Source organism: Theropithecus gelada, chromosome 7b (genome assembly GCF_003255815.1).
Source record: "Theropithecus gelada isolate Dixy chromosome 7b, Tgel_1.0, whole genome shotgun sequence".
NCBI lineage: Eukaryota > Metazoa > Chordata > Mammalia > Primates > Cercopithecidae > Theropithecus > Theropithecus gelada.
In genome coordinates, this window is record NC_037675.1 from 36,153,944 (window position 1) to 36,176,253 (window position 22,310).

Genomic DNA, 22,310 nt, shown 5'->3' on the forward strand with positions numbered 1-22,310 from the left:
GCCACCACGCCCAGCTAATTTTGTATTTTCTTTTTAGTAGAGATGGAGTTTCTCCATGTTGGTCAGGCTGGTCTCGAACTACCTCAGGTGGTCCGCCCGCCTCGGCCTCCCAAAGTGCTGGGATTACAGGCGTGAGCCACCGCACCTAGCCACAGCTTACATTTCAATAGTGAGATTATAGATGACAGATAATATAAATAAGCCATATCATCCGAGTTGATGAACTATAGAGAGTAGACAGAATGGGCTGGGCGGATCACCTGAGGTAGTTTTTCTCTTGTCTTTTTTTTTCTTTTTTTTTTTTTGAGATGGAGTCTCGCTCTGTCACCCAGGCTGGAGTGCAGTGGCAGGATCTCAGCTCACTGCAAGCTCTGCCTCCCGGGTTTATGCCATTCTCCTGCCTCAGCCTCCCGAGTAGCTGGGACTACAGGCGCCCGGCAACTCACCTGGCTAGTTTTTTTTGTATTTTTTAGTAGAGATGGGGTTTCACCGTGTTAGCCAGGATGGTCTCGATCTCCTGACCTCGTGATCCGCCCGTCTCGGCCTCCCAAAGTGCTGGGATTACAGGCTTGAGCCACCGCACCCGGCCTTGTCTTTTTTTTTCTATATCATGTTTACAGAGCTTTGAAGTAGTAATTATGTTTAATTATCTTATTGGATATCAAGGGAGGAGGAGCCCGGTTGTGAAAATTTTTGAATACCAAGGAGTTTGAATTTTATTCTCTGATCAAGAATGCTGAATTTGGCCGGGAACTGTGGCTCATGCCTGTAATCTGAGCACTTTTAGAGACTGAGGTGGGAGGATAGCTTGAGGCCAGGAGTTTGAGACCAGCCTGGGCAACATGGCGAAACCCTGTCTCTACAGATAATACAAAATTTAGCCTGTCATGGCGGTGTGTGCCAGTAGTCCCAGCTACTTGGAGACTGAAGCAAGAGGATCACTTGAATCTAGGGAATCAAGGCTGCAGGGAGCCGTGATTGTGCCATGCACTCCAACCTGGGTGACAGAGCAAGACCTTGTCTCAAAAGAAAAAAAAAAATGCTGGAATGGAGTTTTACAAAGGCAATTGCCAAGTGAGAAGAGTAGATAGGAGAGGGATTAAGATTGAAAACAGGGAGATCTGCGTGAATACAATTTTAGGTTTAGGTGAGAGATGATGAGAATTAAGAACTGAGGAAGGAGAGAAGGCAGTAGAATCAGAAGAACTGATGGTAATATGTGGAAGAGGAAGGAGGAGAGGATACATTGATTGAACAAATACATCAATACATAGCTTTTGAATGCTTCCAAATAGGCTAGGCATTGCAAGTGTTTTATAAAATCTTTTATCACATTCTCAATTTAATTGGGAGTACAATACCACACAGTGAAATAACAGTGGTAAGAGGTAAATTACTCTGAGCAGGAGCAAATTCTGGCAGCTTTATGGAGAAGGTAAGAGTTGAGTTTGGTATAGAGGTTATGCTACTAAGGTCAGCTGCTTTCTGTAGACTTGAAGATGAGAGTTAGTTGGTGGGAGGAGAACCACAGGGAAGAAGGAGGTTCAGAACAGGGTACCAGCAGCTTCTTAACCTCATGCAGGATATCTGCCACTTTTTAAATTAAACCGTTCTACAGAAATATCTTGAACTTTTCGGAGTTCTTGCTTATAAGAGTTTCCAAATATCATGAATGTCTTTCATTTCAGTAGGAATCTAACCTCATGATTTGGTTTTGCAATCTTCATAGTGTTCCTGGAAAACAATGGAAAGGACAGTTCACCACAGTCCAAAAAAGGTGAAGACCAATGTTTATTTTTAACTTGTTTGTTTTCAGTTTAGTAGGTTTTGTTGCTATTGATTGAAAAATATTTAAGAACATCTTAAGGATAGGGTAATTACAAGTTTGTAATTAGAGTATCTGAGGAAAAAAACATACTTTGCATACAGAGACGTAGCAGTACCCAAAATGTTTTTCCAGTGCGTATTATGAGCCTATATGATGTCTTAGAGATGTTTTTCCCTAGAGGTTCCAGACCCAGTTGTGTTTTAGGATTTATTTATTTATTTAATTCACCAATATGATATTTCACATAATAGGAATTACTTTAAAAATGTCATGCGAGCTGGGCGCCATGGCTCACGCCTGTAATCCCAGCACTTTGGGAGGCTGAGGCAGGTGGATCATGAGGTCAGGAGATTTGAGACCATCCTGGCCAACATGTTGAAACCAAGTCTCTACTAAAAATACCAAAATTAGCTGGGTGTGGTGGTGTGCGCCTGTAGTCCCAGCTACTTGGGAGACTGAGGCAGGAGAATTGCTTGAACCCAGGAGACAGAGGTTGCAGTGAGCCAAGATTGTGCCATTGCACTCCATCCTGGTGATAGAGTGAGACTCTGTCTCAAAAAAAAAAAAAAAAGTCACCTGAGTCAGGCATGGTGGCTCATGCCTGTACCTGTAATCCCAGCACTTTGGGAGGCTGACTTGGCAGATTGCTCAAGCCCAGGAGTTCAAGACCATCCTGTGCAACATTGAGAAACCCTGTCTCTAGAAAAAATACAAAAATTAGTCAGGCGCCAAAATACAAAAATTAGCTAGGTAGGGTGGCACGTACCTGTTGTCCTAGCTGCTTTGGTGGCTGAGGCAGGAGGATCCCTTGATCCTGGGAGCTTGAGGATGCAGTGAGCCGTAATTGTGACACTGCACTCCAGCCTGGGCAACAGAGTGAGACCTTGTCTCAAAAAAACAAAAAAAGTCATTCAAATGACCAGTCTACTTTTTTGGGTTTTCTGGCACACTAATTTGTGATATTATCAGGTTTATAAAAAATTAGATGTATGTGATTATTACAAAGGTTTTAATGCTCTTTTTTATTACCTTTTAATTTCCTCATTGTTCATTTCACAAAAATTTTTCCTCAGAACATTATTTGACATATTTAAATATTGTTATTTAACAATTGTAATTACAGTGGCCAGTGTTTGGGCTGTGGAAAAACCATAGAGTCTATTCAACTGAGTCCAGAAGAATATGAATTTCTTAAGGGAAGAATCATGAGGGATGTGATAGATGGAGGTGACCAGTACAAAAACACAACGCCTCAGGTGAGTCTAACAGTTTTGATTCCTTCTTGGATTGCTTGTCTAGAGCAGGGGTCAGCAATTTCTGTAAGATGCCAGATAGTAAATATTTTAGGCTTTGTAGGCCATCAGTCCCTGTTGCAACTTTTCAACTCTGCTGTTGTAGTTAAAACAGCCATAGATAATACATAAATGAATAGACATGGCTGTGTTCCAGTAAACTTTATTCATGAAAACAAGCAGTACGCTGGATTTGGCCTGCTGGCTACAATTGCCAACCTTTTGGAGAGATTGCTTTAGAATTTCACAGAATAATTGGGTTAGACCATCATCTGTTGGAGTCAATCCTATTATATCGGGACATAATAAGTGCACTTAAACTAAAAAGATGCTTATTTTTTCTGTAAGTGCTTCTAGAAAACTGTGTTTAAGTAGACTGCCATGAAAACATTGTGGTTTCTCACAACTTTTCTAGTCAAGAGTTTATCACATTAACTGATTTGTGTATGTTGAACCATCCTTACGTCTCAGGGATAAATCCCACTTGTTGATGATGAATGATCTTTTTAGTGTATTTTGAATTTGGTGTGCTAGTATTTTGTTGAGGATTTTTGCATCAATATTCATCAGAGATATTGGCCTGTAGTTTTTTGTTTGTTTGTTTGTTTGTTTTGCTATGTCTTTGTCTGGTTTTGCTATCAGGGTAACACTATCCTCATGGATTGAGTTTGGAAGTCTTTCCTCCTCTATTTTTTGGAATAGTTTGAATAGGATTGGTATTATTCTTTAAATGTTTGGTAGAATTGAGCAGTGAAGCCATCAGGTCCCGGGCTTTTCTTTGCTGGGACACTTTATTATGGCTTCCATCTCGTTACTTGTTATTGCTCTCAAGTTTTTATTTCTTCATGGTTCAATCTTTTTTTTTTTTTTTTTTTTTTGAGACGGAGTCTTGCTCTGTCGCCCAGGCTGGAGTGCAGTGGCCGGATCTCAGCTCACTGCAAGTTCCGCCTCCCAGGTTCCCGCCATTCTCCTGCCTCAGCCTCCTGAGTAGCTGGGACTACAGGTGCCCGCCACCACGCCCGGCTAGTTTTTTGTATTTTTTAGTAGAGACGGGGTTTCACCGTGTTAGCCAGGATGGTCTGGATCTCCTGACCTCATGATCCACCCGTCTCGGCCTCCCAAAGTGCTGGGATTACAGGCTTGAGCCACCGCGCCCGGCCTGGTTCAATCTTAATAGATTGAATCTGTCTAGGAATATGGCCATTTCCTCTAGGTTTTCCAATTGATTGGCATATGGTTGCTCGTAGTAGCCACTAATGATCCTTTGAATTTCTGCAGTATTTGTTGTAATGTCTTCTTTTTCATCTCTGATTTTATTTATTTGGGTCTTCTCTCCTTTTTTCTTAGTCTGGCTAAAGGTTTATCAATTTCATTTAACTTCAAAAAACCAACTTTTTGTTTCATGATCTTTTGTATGGTTTTCTTAATTTCAGTTTCATTTATTTCTGCTCTGATCTTTATTATTTAGTCTCCCCATATTGGGTTTGGTTTACTCTTGCTTTTCTAGTTCTTTAAGACGCATATTTGCCAGATGCAGTGGCGCACGCCTGTAATCCCAGCACTTTGGGAGACCGAGGCAGGTGGATCACCTGAGGTCAGGAGTTTGAGACCAGCCTGGCTAACATGGTGAAATCCCGTTTCTACTAAAAATACAAAAAAAAAAAAAAAAATTAGCTGGGCATGGTGGTGTGTGCCTGTAATCCCAGTTACTTGGGAGATTGAGGCAGGAGAATCGCTTGAACCCAGAAGGTGGAGGTTGCAGTGAGCCAAGATCACGCCATTGCACTCCAACTTGGGCAACCAGAGCGAAACTCCATCTCAAAAAAAAAAAAAAAAGAAATACATATTTAGGTTGTTTATTTGAAGTTTTTCTTCTGTTTTGATATAGGCACTTATAGCTGCTTTTGTTATATCCCACCATGCTTAGATACGTTCAGTGTTATTGATAAGTAAGGACTTAGTCCCACCATTTTGTTTTCTGGTCGTTTTGTGGTCTTCTTTTTTTCCTTCCTTTCTTCCCTTTAATGAACATGATTTTCTCTGGTGATACAATTCAGTTTCTTACTTTTTATTTTTTGTGTATCTGTTATATGCTTTTTTTTTTTTTTGAGATGGAGTCTTGCTGTGTCACCCAGGCTAGAGTGCAGTGGCTCAATCTCGGCTCACTGCATCCTCCACCTCCTGGGTTCAAGAGATTCTCCTGCCTCAGCCTCTTGAGTAACTGGACTTACAGGTGCACACCACCACGCCCAGCAATTTTTTTTTCTTGTATTTTTAGTACAGACAGGGTTTCACCATGTTGGTCAGGCTGGCCTTGAACTCCTGACCTCATGATCTGCCCGCCTTGGCCTCCCAAAGTGCTGGGATTATAAGTGTAAGCCACCGCGCCCGGCCTTGTTGTATGTTTTTTGATTGGAGGTTACCATGAGGCTCACTAATACTTTTCTATAGCCTATTATTTTAAGCTGATAATAATTTAACACTGTATAAACAAACAAGCAAAAAGAAAACTAATAAAAACTCTACACCTTTACTTTGTCTCCCTGCTTTTTAACTTTTTATTGTTTCTATTTATATCTTATTGTACTATCAGTGTCTTGAAAAGTTATAGTAGTTATTATTTTTGATTGACTCATTGTTTAGTCTTTTTTTTTTCTTTTTTTTTTAATCAGACAGAGTCTCGCTCTGTTGCCTAGGCTGGAGTACAGTGGTGCAATCTCGGCTCACTGCAACCTCCGCCTCCTGGGTTCAAGTGATTCTTCTGCCTCAGCCTCCCGAGCAGCTGGGACTACAGGTGCCTGCCACCACGCCTGGCTAATTTTTTTGTATTTTTTAGTTGAGACAAGGTTTCACCATGTTAGCCAGGATGGTCTTGATCTCCTGACCTCATAATCTGCCTGCCTTGGTCTCCCAAAGTGCTGGAATTACAGGTGTGAGGCACTGCCTGACTAAACTCATTGTTTAGTCTTTCTAAAGATAAGAGTAGTTTACACACCATAGTTACAGTGTTATAATATACTGTGTCTTTTTGTGTACTTACTATATATACCCTCAGATGATTTCTTATTGCTCATTAATGTCCTTTTCTTTTTTTTTTCATTGAAATGGAGTCACGCTGTGTTGCCCAGGTTGGAATGGAGTGGCATGATCTCAGCTCATTGCAACCTCTGCCCCCCGGGTTCAAGTGATTCTTGTGTCTCACCCTCCCAAGTAGCTGGGATTACAGGCACCTGCCACCAGACCTGGCTAATTTTTGTGTTTTTGGTAGAGACAGGGTTTCACCACGTTGGCCAGGGTGGTTTCGAACTCCAGACCTCACGTTATCCACCTGCGTCGGCCTCCCAAAATGCTGGGATTACAGCTGTGAGCCACTGCACTCAGCCTACGTCCTTTTCTTTCTGCCTTTTTTTTTTTTTTTTTGAATGTAGAGGCAGGGTCTTACTATGCTGCCCAGGCTGTTCTCAAACTCTTGGACACAAGTGATCTTCCCACCTTGGCCTCCCAAAGTGCTGGAATTATAGGCGTGAGTCACTAGAGTAACTGTCCTTTTCTTTAGAGCAGAGTAACTGCCCTAATCCTTTCTTTATTCATTGAAAGTTGAATTATTTGGCCGGGCGTGGTGGCTCACACCTGTAATCCCAGCACTTTGGGAGGCCAAGGCGGGTGGATCACCTGAGGTCAGGCGTTCGAGACCAGCCTGGCCAACATTGTGAAACCCCGTCTATACAAAATATATAAAAATTAGCTGGGTGTGGTGGCGGGCCTCTGTAATTCCAGTTACTTGGGAGGCTGAGGCAGGAGAATCATTTGAACCCGGGAGGTGGAGGTTGCAGTGAGTCAAGGCCGGACTATTGCACTCCAGCCTGGGCAACAAGAGCAAATCTCCATCTCAAAAAAATAAAAAACCAGAAAAAAAAGAAAGTTGGATTATTTGGCCAGGCGCGGTGGCTCACACCTGTAATCCCAGCACTTTGGGAGGCCGAGGTGGGTGTGAATCACTTGAGTTCAGGAGTTCAAGACCAGCCTGGCCAATGTGGTGAAACCCTGTCTCTACTAAAAATAAAAAATTAGCCGGACATGGTGGTACGTGCCTGTAATCTTAGCTAATCGGGAGGCTGAAGCAGGGGAATCATTTGAACCCGTGAGGTGGAGGTTGCAGTGAGCCAAGATTGCGCCACAGTACTCCAGCCTGGGCGACAGAGTAAGACTCCATCTCAAAAAAAAAAAAAAAAAAAAAAAAAGAAAGTTGGATCATTCAATGCCTTGAGGTAGTCTTTTTTTTCTTTTTTTTTTTTGAGACGGAGTCTTGCTTTGTTGCCCAGGCTGGAGTACGGTGGCATAATCTTGGCTCACTGCAACCTCTGCCTCCCAGGTTCAAGTGATTATCCTACCTCAGCCTCTGGAGTAGCTGGGATTACAGGCGCACACCACCATGCCCTTCTAATTTTTGTATTTTTAGTAGAGATGGGGTTTCACCATGTTGACCAGGCTGGTCTGGAACTCCTGGACTCATGATCTGCCCACTTGGCCTCCCAAAGTGCTGGGATTACAGGCGTGAGCTACCGTGCCCAGCCCTGTCTGTGTATTTTCAAATAACCTGTCTTCATTCTCACTAATCCTTCTGTTTGATCCCTTCTGCTGTTAAAGGACTCTCATGCATTCTTTAGCATGCCAGTTACATTTTTCAGCTTCAGAATTTCTGCTCAATTTTTTAGAATTTTTTTCAATCTCTTTGTTAAATTTATCTGGTAGAATTCTGAATTCCTTCTTGGTGTTATCTTGAATTTCTTTGAGTTTACTCAATAGAGCTGTTTTGAATTCTCTGTCTGAAAGGTCATACATCTGTTTCTCCACTATTGTTCCTTGCTGCCTTATTTAGTTCATTTTGTGATGTCCTCTTTTCCTGGATGGTCTTGATATCATGTCTGGGCATTGAAGAGTTAGGTATTTATTGTAGTCTTTGCAGTTTGGGCTTGTTTGTACCTTTCCTTCCTGAGAAGGCTCTCCAGATATTTGAAAGGACTTGGGTGTTGTGATCTAAGTTGTATCTGCTTTAGGGGGCACCCAAAGCCCAGTAATGCTGTGGTAAGAGGTACTGCCCTAATGGTCTTGAACAAGATCAGGGAGAATTCTCTGGATTACTAGGCAGAAGCTCTTATTCTCTTCCCTTACTTTCTGCTAAACAAAGAGAGTCTCTCCCTCTCATTCTGAGCCACCTGGAGCTGAGGATATAGTCACACAAGTACCCTTGTGGCCACCACCACTAGGACTGTGCTGGGTCAGACTTTAAGCCAGCACAGCACTGGGTCTTGTCCAAGGCCTGCTTAACTACTCCCTGGCTACTGTCTGTGTTCACTCAAGGCCCTGGGGCACTACAATCAGCAGGTGGCAAAGCCAGCCAGGCCTGTGTTCTTCCCTTCAGGGCGACAAGTTCCCCCAGACCTCGGCAGGTCCAGAAGTGCCATTTGGGAGCCAGGGAGTAGAGTCAAAAATCTTAGAAGTCTACCTAGTGTTCTATTGTATTGTGGCTGAGGTGGCATTCAAACCATAAGACACAGTTCTTCCCACTCTTTCCTCCCCTTTCCAGAAGCAGAGGAGCCCCACCCTGTGGCCACCGCCACCACCAGCCCACAGGGAGTTCTGCCAGGCTCCCACTGATGTTCTCCTAAGGCCCAAGGGCTCTTCAGTCAGCTTGTGGTGCATGCTGCCTGGCCTGGGACTCACCCTTGGTGTTCTGCCCACCTCTGGCTGAGTTGGTATCTGAAGCCGGCAATATCAGAGTCTCACTCAAGGCCTATGATGTACTACCTGGATATTGCTGCTGCTTATTCAGGGCCCAAGGGCTCTTCAGTTAGCAGGTGATGAATCCTTCCATGACTGGGTCCTTCCCTTTAAGGCAGTGTGTTCCCTTCTGGCTCAGAGTGTATCTAGAAATGTCTATGAGCTAGGGCCTGGAAAAGGTGGTGTCTCATGACTCTGACCGGTACCCCATCCTGCTGTAGCTGAGCTGGTGTCCAAGATGCAAGACAAAGTCCTTACCACTCTTCCATCTCCTCTCCTCAAGTAGAAGGAGGGGGTCTGTTTAGGAGACTGAGATGTGGGGCCTGGGCTTAGGGGAGGTATGGCACCGGTACCCCCCCCCCCCCAGCTATCCTAGCTGGTGTCTCAGTAGGCCACATGCCCCTACCAGTCCACTGGCTCTGAGCCCAGTTCACCACTAGGACTCACCTAGGAGTTACAGTCCTTGTGGCCTAGACTGACTTTCAAATTTATTTATGGGCGCAGAGCACTTTGGCCCGTGGTGGTGAGGCTTGTGGGAACTCCAGTCTCAACCACTAGGATGGGCAGTTTCCCTCTGGCTAGAGCTAGTTTAAATGCCCCCTTTGTGGGTGGGCATCAGCTGAGTTTGTTCTATTTTTGCTTTCTGCTCTAATGGGGCAGCACTGAGTTCAATGCAATGTCTCACAATTGCTGCACTCTCCCCCTCCCAAACACTCAGATTCTTTCTCTGCACCACATTGCTGCTGCAGGGGGATGGGAGAGGAATGGCAGTGGTGATTTAAGACTGTTTTTCGTATCTCTTCAGTGCCTCTTTCGGTGATACAAAGTTAAAACCAGGTACTGTGAGTGCTCACCTGATTTTTGGTTCTTTTGAAGGTGCTTTTTGTACGTGTGTAGATAGTTGTTAAATTGGTGTCCTTGCAAGGGGATGATCAGTGGAGCCTTTTATTCTGCCTTCTTGCTCCACCCCTTCTCCTCTGTCTATGGTACTTTTGTCCTGCAGAGTTGAGTAGATATAAAGGAGAACATGTGGCCTACAGAGCCTAAAATATTTACCATTTGACCCTTAACAGAAAAAAATTGCTGATCCCTGGTATCAATGAATATCATAAACCTCAGTTGAGGTCAGGAGTAGAGAAGTAATGAGTGTGAAGGAGCAGTGGCGTCTAGGAGCGGGCCTCTCCTTTCTCACTGGTTGGTCCTATAGCATACTATAGGATAATGAGCAGCTATTATTAAGAAACATTGTCATAGGTTCTGGGGAGCCATTAAAATGTTTTAAGCAGGCCAGGCATGGTGGCTCATGCCTGTAATCCCAGCACTTTGGGAGGCCAAGGCGGGCAGATCATGAGGTCAGGAGTTTGAGACCAGCCTGGGCAATATGGGGAAACCCCATCTCTACTAAAAATACAAAAATTAGTCAGGCGTGGTGGCACATGCCTGTAGTCCCAGCTACTAAGGGGGCTGAGGCAGAAGAATTGCTGGAACCTGGGAGGCAGAGGTTGCAGTGAGCTGTGATTGCGCCACTGCACTCCAGCCTGGGCGACAGAGCGAGACTCTGTCTCAAAAAAAAAAAAAAAAAAATGTTTTAAGCGAAAGTGTGATATGTATATTTTAGAGAGACCTCTCTGGCAGCTGGGTGGAAAAAGGAGTTGAAAAGGATAAGACTGAGGCACTGAAGTTGAGTCAGAAGGCTGCTGAGTGATCCAGGTGTGGAATGATGAGGGAAATGAAAGCCAGAATAAGAGTAGAGAAGGACCAGCTCAGCTTTGAGAACATTTTAGGAGATAAAAATCTCACCATTTGGTTTGGCTGCAGTGATGGGAGAAGACGGGATGATGTTCAGGTTTTCGGCTTGGGTGATGGAATGAACAAACTCTCACTCCCTAATTGCTTTTCTTTTGTCACTCTGGAAAGATGCTATCTATCAGGAACAGATATGAGGAGAAGATAATTGAATATCTGATAATGGGTTTTTTTTGTTAGTTTGTTTTTGTTTTTTTGAGACAGAGTTTCGCTCTTGCTGCCCAGGCTGCAGTGCAATGGCGCAATCTCTGCTCACCACAACCTCTGCCTCCTGGGTTCAAGCAATTCTGCCTCAGCCTCCCGTGTAGCTGGGATTACAGGCATGCACTACCACGCCCGGCTAATTTTGTATTTTTAATAGCGATGACATTTCTCCATATTGGTGAGACTGGTCTCAAACTCCCAATCTCAGGTGATCCACCCACCTTGGCCTCCCAAAGTGCTGGGATTATAGGTGTGAGCCACCACACCTGGCTCATATTGGGTTTTAATGTCAGCAGAAGATCCAGGACTTGCGTTCCAGCTTACAGGGGAGAGTTAATGCTGGAGGTTTGGGTACCATCAACATAGTAGTAATAGGTTAAATGCTAAGAGTGCCTGAGCTCATCCAGGAAAACAGTGAGAAGAGTAGTGGGCTGAGTTCACAACTTTTTAGGGGTGGGATGGGGAACACCAGCATAGGAAGGAAGGTCAGAGAAGAAGTTTCATATATTAGAACAGTCAGAACAAGGCAGAAAGAATCTATTCAGTAGAGTGTCACAAATATCAAAACAGAGTACAAAGTAGAGATTTGGTAAGGTGAGGACTGAAGGGATATATTGGGTTTGGCAACTAAGGAATCATTGATGACCTTAGGAAGAACAGTTTCAGTAGTTTAATAGGGGCCAAATTCAGCCAGGTTATAGCAGCTGAGTGAATACACATTGAGTGTAAACTCTACTTTTGAGAAGTTTACATGAAAATTAGAAAGATGATACAGTGGTGGCTAGAGGATGGTGGAGTCAGGAGAGGGTTTAGGGAGATAGGCTTGTGCCTGTTTGAAGGAAGAAGAAAAGAAAAGAAGGAAAAGAAAGCAGAGATAAAAATTAGTGAGTAAACAGGATATGTAGGAGAGAAAAAGGAATATTGCTGAGCAAAAGTAGCAGGTTTGCCAAAGAGAGCACAAATGGGGAGGTTGAAGATGAAGGAAATATCATTTGAGGCTGTAAAAAAGAAAGTGAAGATGGGTGTGGATGATATATTGGTAGAAAGAGGGAACAATGGGAGAAATGATACCTGCCGTGTTAAGCAGTATACAAAATGAGACAGATGAGAGTCAAGTAGATTACTAGAGAGAGTGGGGAAGGTTTGGAATGGTTCTTGAGGGGATATGAAGATGCTAACTCAAGGCAGAAGGATTATGGCAGAGGGTGGGTGCTGAGGTTTGAATCTGTGAATTTGTATACATTACTCTCTGTGATGGTGTGATTTAATATATTTCCAACAGAGCTTGGCTCACCAAGAGCAGAAGTAGTAAGGACAAAGGGTAGCATTGGTCCAGAGTTTGGGTTTTGTTGGTTAGATGTGGCACATGATAAAGAGCAAGAGAAGGTGCTTCTGACAGAGCAAGTAGTTAACATGGTCTGCATGGGGTCCAGGCCAGATAGGAAAAGGAGAAAGACCAAAGAGCACTATATGAGAGGATTCAAGGGACTGGTTGGCTCTTCGTGTGTGCATTTGTGTGTGTGTGGTTTTGTTTTGGTTGGTTGGTGGTTTTTTTTTCTCGCCATTTGTATTAATTTGCTAAAGCTGCTATTGTAAATACCACAGATCGGGTAGCTTTACCAGCAGAAATTAATTTTCTCACCATTCTGGATTCTAGAAGTCCAAGATCAAGGTGTTGTCAGATTTGGCTTCTCCTGATCCCTCTCTCTTTGGCTTGCCGATGGCTACCTTCTTGTGGTATCTTCACGTGACTGTCCTCTGGTGTATTCCTGTTACCATCTTTGTGCAAATTTCCTCTTCTTATAAGGACACCAGTCAGATTTGACCAGGGCCCATCCTTATGACCTTATTTTACCTTAATTACCTCTTTAAAGGTCTATCTTCAAATACAGTCACATTCTGAAATACTATGGGTTGAGACTTCAACATATAAATTTGGTGAGGGGACACAAGTCATTGTAATACTGTTCATTGTAAATATGTATTAATAAAATTATATTATATTCAGCATTTTAAATTATTTTGTGTTAGGAGCATTAGAAACATCTAGTTGACAAATAGCTGGAACTGCCTTCAATGTTGCTTTCTAAAGCTTGACTATAATTTGAGATTATGAGGTATAAACCAAGGAATAATTATTAAATCCATGTTGAATACTTTTGTCTACTTAAAAAAATTATGTCAGCTAGCCTCCATAAGCACCTAAAATGAGCATTATAAAAGTTATTTTAGGCTTATATGTTTTCCCCAAATAGTATTCTTTTGTTCAAAACAAAGTAAATGAGATGATAACCTCTAATGCAGTGGCTTTCAACCCTGGCTGCTGGTTAGAATACTTGGGAAGTGTTTAAAACTGCTACCTGGACCCCAGCCACTAAGATACTGATTTTTTTTTAGACAGAGTCTCCCTCTGTTGCCCAGGCTGGAGTACAGTGGTGCCATCTGGGCTCACTGCAACCTCTATCTCCAGGGTTCAAGCGATTCTCCTGCCTCAGCCTCCTGAGTAGCTGGGACTACAGGTGCATACCACCACGCCTGGCTAATTTTTGTATTTTTCGTAGAGATGGGGTTTCACCATGTTGGCCAGGCTGGTGTCAAACTCCTGACCACAAGTGACCCGCCTACCTCAGCCTCCTGAAGTGCTGGGATTGCAGGCATGAGATGCTGTGCCTGGCCAAAGATACTGATTTTTTATATAAGTTTTTTTTGGTTTTGGTTTTTAAAATTAGAGACGGGGTCTCACTGTGTTGCTCAGGCTGGTCTTGAACTCCTGGGCTCAAGTGATTCTCCTGCCTTGGCCTCCTAAGGTGCTGGGATTATAGATGTGAGCCACCGTGCCCAGGAATATTTTGATTTTTTCAACTATTGTTTTATTGAGGTATATCTGACATACAGTAAACAGCATATATTTAAAGTGTACAACTTTATGAGTTTTGACATATGTATATACCTGTGGAACTGTTACTGCAGTCCAGATAATGAACATATGTATCACCCCCAAAAGTTTCCTCATGCCATTTTGTAATGACTCCCCCTTGCCCTACTATCCCCAGGCAACCACTATGGAATCATACAATATATACTTTTTTTGGGGGGGGTCTGATTTGTTTTATTCAGCATAATCATTTTGAGATTTCATCCTTGTTTTGTGTCTCAATAGTTCTTTCATTTTTATATTTGAGTAGTATTCCATTGTGTGACTATTTTACAATTTGTACATTTGTTGATGGACATTTAGGTTATTTCCAGTTTGGTGCTACTATAAATAAAGCTGTTTAGAACAGTCTTAGACAAGTCTTTGTGCTTTTGTTGTTAGTTTTCTAGGGCTGCCCTAACAAATTACCACAAACTGGGTAGCTTCAAATGACGGACATTTACTGTGTCACAATTCTGGAGGCTAGAAATCTGAAATCAAGGTGTTGGCACGGTCATGCTCCTTTTGAAGGATCCAGGGAAGAATCCTTCCTTCTCCTTCCTACCTTCAGAAGCCAGATCCTGGCAATTGATGGTGTCCTTGGCTTTTAGCTGCATCACTCCATTCTCTGCTTCTGTCTTCACATGGCCTTCTCTGTGTGTGTGTATCTCTGGGGGCCATCTCTTCTTCTATAAGGCTACAAGTTATGGGATTTAGAGCCCACCCTGATTTAGCATGACCTTGTCTTATTTCATTTACAAAGACCCTCTTTCTACATTCACGTTCTGTGTTTCCTGCTAGCCATAAATTTTGAGGTTACACTATTCAACCTACTACAGCTTTTTTTTCTCTTGGGTAACTCTCTTAGGACTGGAATGGTTGGGTCTTATGGTAGATGTCTTATGGTAGATGTGTGTGTGTTTGTAGCTTTTTCAGAAACTGCCCAGCTGTTTTCCAGAGTAGCTGTACCATTTTGCATTTCCACCAGCAGAGTATGAGGGCTATAGTAGCCCCACATCCTCGCCAATGCTTAGTATGGTTAAGGTTAGTCTCTTTACTGTTCTAATAGGTGTGAAGTGATATCTCATTGTGATTTTAATTTAGATTTTCCTAATGACTAATGTTGTTGAGCATCTTTTTATGTGCTTAATTGCTATCCATATATCTTTGGTGTAATATTTGTTCAGATTTTTTGCCTATCTTAAAAATTGGATTGTTTTATTATTGAATTGTAAGAACTGTTTCTACACTCTACATATAAGTCCTAAGTCCGATATATTTTGCAAATATTTTCTCTCAGTCTGTGGTTGACTTCCATTTCATAACATGGAGATTCTGATTTAATTGCTTTGGCTTGGTGGAGTCCAGGTATTAGGATTTTCAAAAGCTTCCAGGTGATTTTAAAGTGCAGCCAGAATCAAGAACAGTTGCTTCTATTTTTTTTTTTTTGTTTGTTTTTTTTGTTTTTTTTTGAGACGGAGTCTCGCTCTGTAGCCCAGGCTGGAGTGCAGTGGCCGGATCTCAGCTCACTGCAAGCTCCGCCTCCCGGGTTCACGCCATTCTCCGGCCTCAGCCTCCCGAGTAGCTGGGACTACAGGCGCCTGCCACCTCGCCCGGCTAGTTTTTTTTGTATTTTTAGTAGAGATGGGGTTTCACCGTGTTAGCCAGGATGGTCTCGATCTCCTGACCTCGTGATCCGCCCATCTCGGCCTCCCAAAGTGCTGGGATTACAGGCTTGAGCCACCGCGCCCGGCCAACAGTTGCTTCTAATGTGAGATTTTGAAGAACCTTAAGGTATGGCAGCTTCTTTTTTTTTTTTTTTTTTTGAGACGGAGTCTTGCTCTGTCGCCCAGGGTGGAGTGCAGTGGCCGAATCTCAGCTCACTGCAAGCTCCGCCTCCCAGGTTTACGCCATTCTCCTGCCTCAGCCTCCCAAGTAGCTGGGACTACAGGCGCCCGCCACCTCGCCCGGCTAGTTTTTTGTATTTTTTAGTAGAGACGGGGTTTCACCGTGTTAGCCAGGATGGTCTCGATCTCCTGACCTTGTGATCCGCCCGTCTCGGCCTCCCAAAGTGCTGGGATTACAGGCTTGAGCCACCGCGCCCGGCCAGGTATGGCAGCTTCTTTTCTGTTGAATAGCTTTGGGAGAAAAATCTCAGTTATTATATAAATTTTTAGCTTTTCTGTTTTAAACATTTGTTTACTGTAATTAGACAACATAGCCAGCAGATGGCAATAATGTTACATATAAATTATTCTAGGTATGACCAGGTCAATCAGGTTAAAGGATTTGTTGAACTTTTTAAATATTAAACTGAAAGATATCTGTCAGTTTTGTGTAAGTCAGATTAGTGATAGTAGGTAGAGAAGAGAGTGGTATATGTGAATTTTAAGTGAACAAAGCAGAATTCCAAATAGTTTGCATCTACTGATTTAACTACTGAAACTAATTGAGTGGGCATCAGTGAAGGTCAAAAAGTGAATTTGGAGCTATGTGCATAGTGTTACTTCAATGTTAATTAGGTTTTTTTCTTATTTTCCTTCTTTTTTTCTCTCTTTTTTTTTTTTTTTGTTTGTTTGTTTGTTTTGTTTTGTTTTTTGAGACAGGTTCTTACTATCCACCCAGGCAGGAATACAGTGGCATGATCATAACTCATTGCAGCTTTGAACTCCTGGGCTGAAGTAATCCTCCTGCCTCATCCTCCTGGGTAGCTAGGATTCAGGTGTGTGCCATCACATCTGGCTAATTTTTTTATTTTAATTTTTTTGTAGAGATGGGGTCTCGCTATGTTGCCTAGGCTGGTCTTGAATTCCTGGCTTCTAGTGGTCCTCCCACCTAGGCCTCCCAAAGTGCTGAGATTTCAGGTGTGAGCTACTATGCCCAGCCATGGTTCTTGATAATAACATTAAATGACAGTCAGATTTTTTATATTCAACTACAAAGATAAGAATTCAATTCTTTAATCTTTTCATTAGAGAAAATTTCAAACATATGCAAAAAGAGACTAATATAATGGACCCCCATCCTCCATGATTATTAACTCATGATCACTTTTTTTTTTTTTTTTTTTTTTTGACGGGGTCTTCCTTTGTCACCTAAGCTGGAGTGCAGTGGCACAATCATGGCTCACTGCAGCTGGGACCTCCTGGGCTCAAGTGATCCTCCCACCTCAGCCTCCTGAGTTGCTGGGACTACAGGCATGTGCCACAACATCTGAGCAATTTTTTTTTTTTTTTTAAAGATGGAGTGTTGCTCTTGTCACCCAGTCTGGAGTACAATGGCGTGATTTTGGCTTACTGCAACCTCTGTCTCCTGGGTTCAAATGATTCTCCTGCCTCAGCCTCCCGAGTAACTGGGATTACAGGCGCCTGCAATGACGCCCAGCTAATTTTTGTATTTTTAGTGGAGACGGGGTTTCACCATGTTGGCCAGGCTGGTCTTGAACTCCTGACCTCAGGTGATCCACCCGCCTCAGCCTCCCAAAGTGCTGGGATTACAGGCATGAGCCACTGCACCCAGCCTTAATTTGTTATCTTATGTAGAGGTAGAGTCTCACTATGTTGCCAAGGCTGGTCTCAAATTCCTGAGCTCAAGCATTCCTCCCACCTCAGTCTCCCAAAGTGCTGGGATTATAAGTGTGAGCCCCCACACATGGAAGCTCGTCCTGTAAATTATAAATTCATTGTTTTTTTTTTTTTTTTTTTTAAGGAGATGAGGGCTTGCTCTTTTGCCGAAGCTGGGGTGCAATGGTGTGATCATAGTTCACTGCAGCTTTGAACTCCTGGGCTGGAGCGATCCTCCCACCTCAGCTTCCCAAGTAGGTAGGACTTACAGGTACATGCCACCCTGCCCTGCTAATTTTTAAATTTAAAAAAAAAAATTAGATGGGGTAGAGATGAGGTTGGGCTTGGTAGCTCACACCTGTAATCCTAGCACTTTGGGAGGCCGAGGTGAGTGGATTGCCTGAGCTCAGGAGTTTGAGACCAGCCTGGGCAGCATGGCAAAACTCTTTCTCTAATAAAAATGCAAAAAATTAGCTGGGCATGATGGTGCAAGCTTGTAGTCCCAGCTACTCGGGAGGCTGAGGCAGGAGAGTTGCTTGAACCCGGGAAGCCGAGGTTGCAGTGAGCCTAGATTGCGCCACTGCATTCCAGCAGCCTGGGCGACAGAGTGAGACTCTTGTCTCAAAAAAAAGAAAAAAAGAAAATTGTAAAGATGGGATCTCACTGTGTTGCCCAGGCTGGTCTCAATCTCCTGAGTTCAAGTGATCCTTTTGCCTTGGCTTCCCAAAGTGCTGGGATTGCAGGCATGAGCCACCATGCTTGGCCTAAATTCTCTTTTAAACAGCTTTCTTTGTTTCTCTTGTAAAAAGTACTTCTTTGTAAAGTTGTATTTTTCTTGTACTTTAAGAAATACTTTAGAATTGCAGTTCTAAAGTATTTCTTATATATTTTATATATTTAAAAATTATTGAACATTCTAGAGAGCTTTTGTTTTTTGTTTTGCTTTAGAGACAGAGTCTCACTCTGTTGCTCAGGCTGGAGTGCAGTGGCGTAATCTCTGCTCACTGCAACCTCTGCCTCCCAGATTCAAGTGATTCTCCTGCCTTAGCCTCCCCCGAGTAGCTGGGATTACAGGCATATGCCACCACACCTGGCTAATTTTTGTATTTTTAGTAGAGATGGGGTTTCACCATGTTGGCCAGGATGGTCTGGAACTCCTGACCTCAAGTGATCCACCCACTTTGGCCTCCCAAAGTGCTGGGATTACAGGCGTGAGCCACTGTGCCCAGCCAGATATATATTAATTTATTGAATAGAATATAAAAACTGATGTAGCATAAATAATTTTTTTTTTTTTTTTTTTTTGAGACAGAGTCTTGCTCTGTTACCCAGGCTGGAGTGCAGTGGTGCGATCTTGGCTTACTGCAAGCTCCGCCTCCCGGGTTCATGCCATTCTCCTGCCTCAGCCTCCCAAGTAGCTGGGACTACAGGTGCCCACCACCACACCTGGCTAATTTTTTTGTATTTTTAGTAGAGACAGGGTTTCACCATGTTAGCCAGGATGGTCTCGATCTCCTAACCTCGTGATCCGCCCACCTCAGCCCCCCAAAGTGCTGGGATTACAGGCGTGAGCCACCACGCCCCGCCTCAATAACATTTTTATAGAAAATAATTCTATTGTCCAGAACAAAACCAATATTGGTGAGAAGAGTACATTGTCTTACATTTTTGCAGGTCTTTTCAATAATATGGCTTAATAAAAGATGGGTAGTTTTTTGGTTTTTTTTTTTTTTTTTTGAGATAGAGTTTTGTTCTTGTTGCCCAGACTAGAGTGCAATGGCACGATCTTAGCTCACCGCAACCTCCGCCTCCCAGGTTCAAGCGATTCTCCCGCCTCAGCCTTCCCAAGTAGCTGGGATTATAGGCATGGGCCACCAAGCCTGAATAATTTTGTATTTCTGGTAGAGACGGGGTTTCTCCATGTTGGTCAGGCTGGTATCGAACTCCCGACCTCAGGTGATCTGCCCACCTCAGCCTCCCAAAGTGTTGGCATTACAGGCGTGAGCCACCGCGCCCAGCCGAAGACAGGTAGTTTTTTTTAAATAAATGGCAAAAAAAACCCTTATATTTAGAATTAGCCAGTTGGACTCAGTTTAGGTTATCCCAATTTTGTTGGCAACATCCAAAACATCATAGTTAGGAGCCGGTCAAACATAGGCTGGCTTCTCTCTATCAGTCCTGATTAGGGTGTTGATCGTGGCCATGTCAGTGTCACAGACCTTCTTTATATAGTCTGTTTGATCTGGTGCTTGTTGGCTTTGATAACCACAGTGAACACAGATGTGGTATTGTCTTCACAGTCAGCTCAGTGGTCAAGGGAAACTTGATGGCATAATAGTAAAGCTTGTTTCTCCTGCAGGTTCTCTACTGAGGATGTTTGGGCTACCTTCAAAGCCAAAGTGTGTTGGGCTACTGGAACATAGGTGACCTGCAGATCTTTTTTTGTGTGCGACTGGATGCCTTTTAACACTGCCTTGTTGGCCTTCAAAGCCTTAACTTTGGACTTGGCTTTGGGAGGAGGAGGGATTTCCTTCTTTGCTTTCAGCATCATCATTTTGGTGAAAAGAGTTGACAGCGGGATTTTTGTATCTGTTTCTATATTCAGTCTGTTGTGGTATGGTGTTCTGGTTGAAGCATATGAAGAAAATGGAAGCTCATGGAAATAGGTAGTTGGAAAAGCAGAGAGGATTTTGTTGGCTCTTGGAGATACTATGCCCAAACTCTACTGTACACTTGTGAGCTTATGAGAGTGAAAACGGCATATAACATCTCAGTGTTATGAAAATAGTTTTAAGTTTGCAGATCCCCTGAGAGGGTCTTGGGGATACCCAGCAGTCCTTGAACCACAGTTTTAGAAAATACTCTGGTTTAGACATGATTTTCTTTTTCTTTCTATTGTAAAAGTTCAAGTAAAATTTATTTCCCTCTATTTTATTATACAAGCATATTAACAAAGGAAGCTAAAACAAAAAGACAACAGTCTCAGTACTCAGTATATTTTCTATTAGTTTCTTACGTTCTTTTTTAGTTTGTTTTATGAGACCCTTGTCACCCAAGCTAGAGTGCAGTGGCGTGATCATAGCCTCATTGCAGCCTCAACCTTCCAGGCTCAAGTGATCCTCTCACCTTAGCCTCCTGAGTATTTGAGACTACAGGCACACACCACCACGACCAGCTAATTTTTTAATTTTTTTGTAGAGATGGGGGTCTCACTTTGTTGCCTGGGCTTGTCATGAACTCCTGGGCTCAAGTAATCCTCCAGCCTTGGCCTCCCAAAGGTTGGGATTACAGGCGTGAGCCACTGCACCTGGTGCTTTTTTAGTTCTTATTGAGACTTCTTAATCATTTTCTTTTACTTTTCAAAATGGAAGTGGGTTTTATTCTGATTATAATATTTATTAAGTATAAAAAATTTCATCAACACTTGTGAAAAGGGGAAATTTTTTTTTTCTGTCAAAATAGCTATAAAGAAAGATAAAAGGCCAGGTGCAGTGGCTCACGCCTATAACCCTAGCACTTTGGGAGGCTGAGGCAGGCGGATAACGAAGTCAAGAGATCAAGACCATCCTGGCCAACATTGTGAACCCCATCTCTACTAAAAATAGAAAAATTAGCTGGGCCTGGTAGCGCGCGTGCGCCTGTAGTCCCAGCTACTCAGGAGGCTGAGACAGGAGAATCGCTTGGACCCAGGAGGCAGAGGTTGCAGTGAGTCGAGATTGTGCCACTGCACTCCAGCCTGGCGACAGAGCAGGACTCCATCAGGAAAGAAGGAAGGAAGAAAGGAAGGAAGGGGGGAGGAGGGAGGGAGGGAGGGAGGGATGGATGGAAGGAAGGAAGGAAGGAAGGAAGGAAGGAAGGAAGGAAGAAAGGCGGGCGGGCGGGCGGGCAGGCAGGCAGGCTAGCTAGCCGGCCAACCCTGATCCATTCATTTTGAACTTTAATTTAATTTTATTATGTATTTATTTATGTATTTGTTTATTTTTTGAGATGGAGTTTTGCTCTTGTTGCCCAAGCTAGAGTGCAATGGCACTGTCTTGGCTCACCGCAACCTCCACCTCCTGGGTTCAAGTGATTCTCCTGCCTCAGCCTCCTGAGTAGCTGTGATTACAGGCTCCTGCTACCATGCCTGGCTAATTTTTTTGTATTTTTAGTAAAGAAGGGGTTTCACCATGTTGGCCAGGCTGGTCTCGAACTCCTGACCTCAGGTGATCCACCCACCTCGGCCTCCCAAAGTGCTGGGATTACAGGTGTGAGCCACCACACCCAGCCCCATTTTGAAGATTTAATGAAACTTTAATCGTAATCACAGTCCCCATAATTCTGTGATTTAGAAGTTTTTAAATAAAGCTTTAATGATTTAGGATTCTCCTTTCTGGAAAAGAAAAGGAGGCAGGCAAATTGCCTGTGGTACATTTAATTGAGTTTTTAGGGTTAAGTTTAAAGCAAACCATTTGTGCTGCTTGATGGTATCTCTTCAGTTAATTGACAAAGAGGGGGCCTTCTGGTGTTTCTCTAAATACAAATTTAAGACAGGACATATGACCCAAATGAAATGTCAGTATAAGAACTTATCTAATTTAGGTCTTTAGGGATATATATTTTTTTCTTTATTTGGTTACAAACTGAAAGATGTGAACTGAGCTCTTTATCACAGTCTCCAGAGCCTTCTCTTTTTTCTGGGTTTGAAGATCTTGTCATCTCTAAAATGAACTGTGGGGTTTTTCCCCACATTTAAATAAATGTTGTGTGGTAAATGGAAAACTTTGGGGGCTTAGTGATTTTTTTAAAATCTGAGAAAGAAATTTAATTATCTGCAAAATATAGTTTTAAGCCACATATTTTAAAGTACAGGCATACTTTGAAGACATTGCAAGTTTGGTTCTAAGCTTTACTGTAAATATTGCAATAAAGTGGGTCACACA

The 22,310-nt window shown here is 43.0% G+C and overlaps 1 protein-coding gene across 5 annotated transcripts in view; it reads left to right on the top strand.

Annotated features, from left to right (window-relative positions):
* KIAA0391 (KIAA0391 ortholog) overlaps positions 1-22,310 on the top strand; it is a 149,322-nt gene that overhangs the window by 2,690 nt on the left and 124,322 nt on the right. For 3 of the 5 annotated variants that reach the window (XM_025392345.1, XM_025392347.1, XM_025392348.1), the window contains 2 exons: positions 1,730-1,777; positions 2,952-3,084. In XM_025392345.1, coding sequence (XP_025248130.1) covers positions 1,730-1,777; positions 2,952-3,084 — 181 coding nt within the window. The remainder of the gene's footprint in view (positions 1-1,729; positions 1,778-2,951; positions 3,085-22,310) is intronic. The other 2 variants (XM_025392346.1, XM_025392349.1) reach the window with 1 other exon arrangement.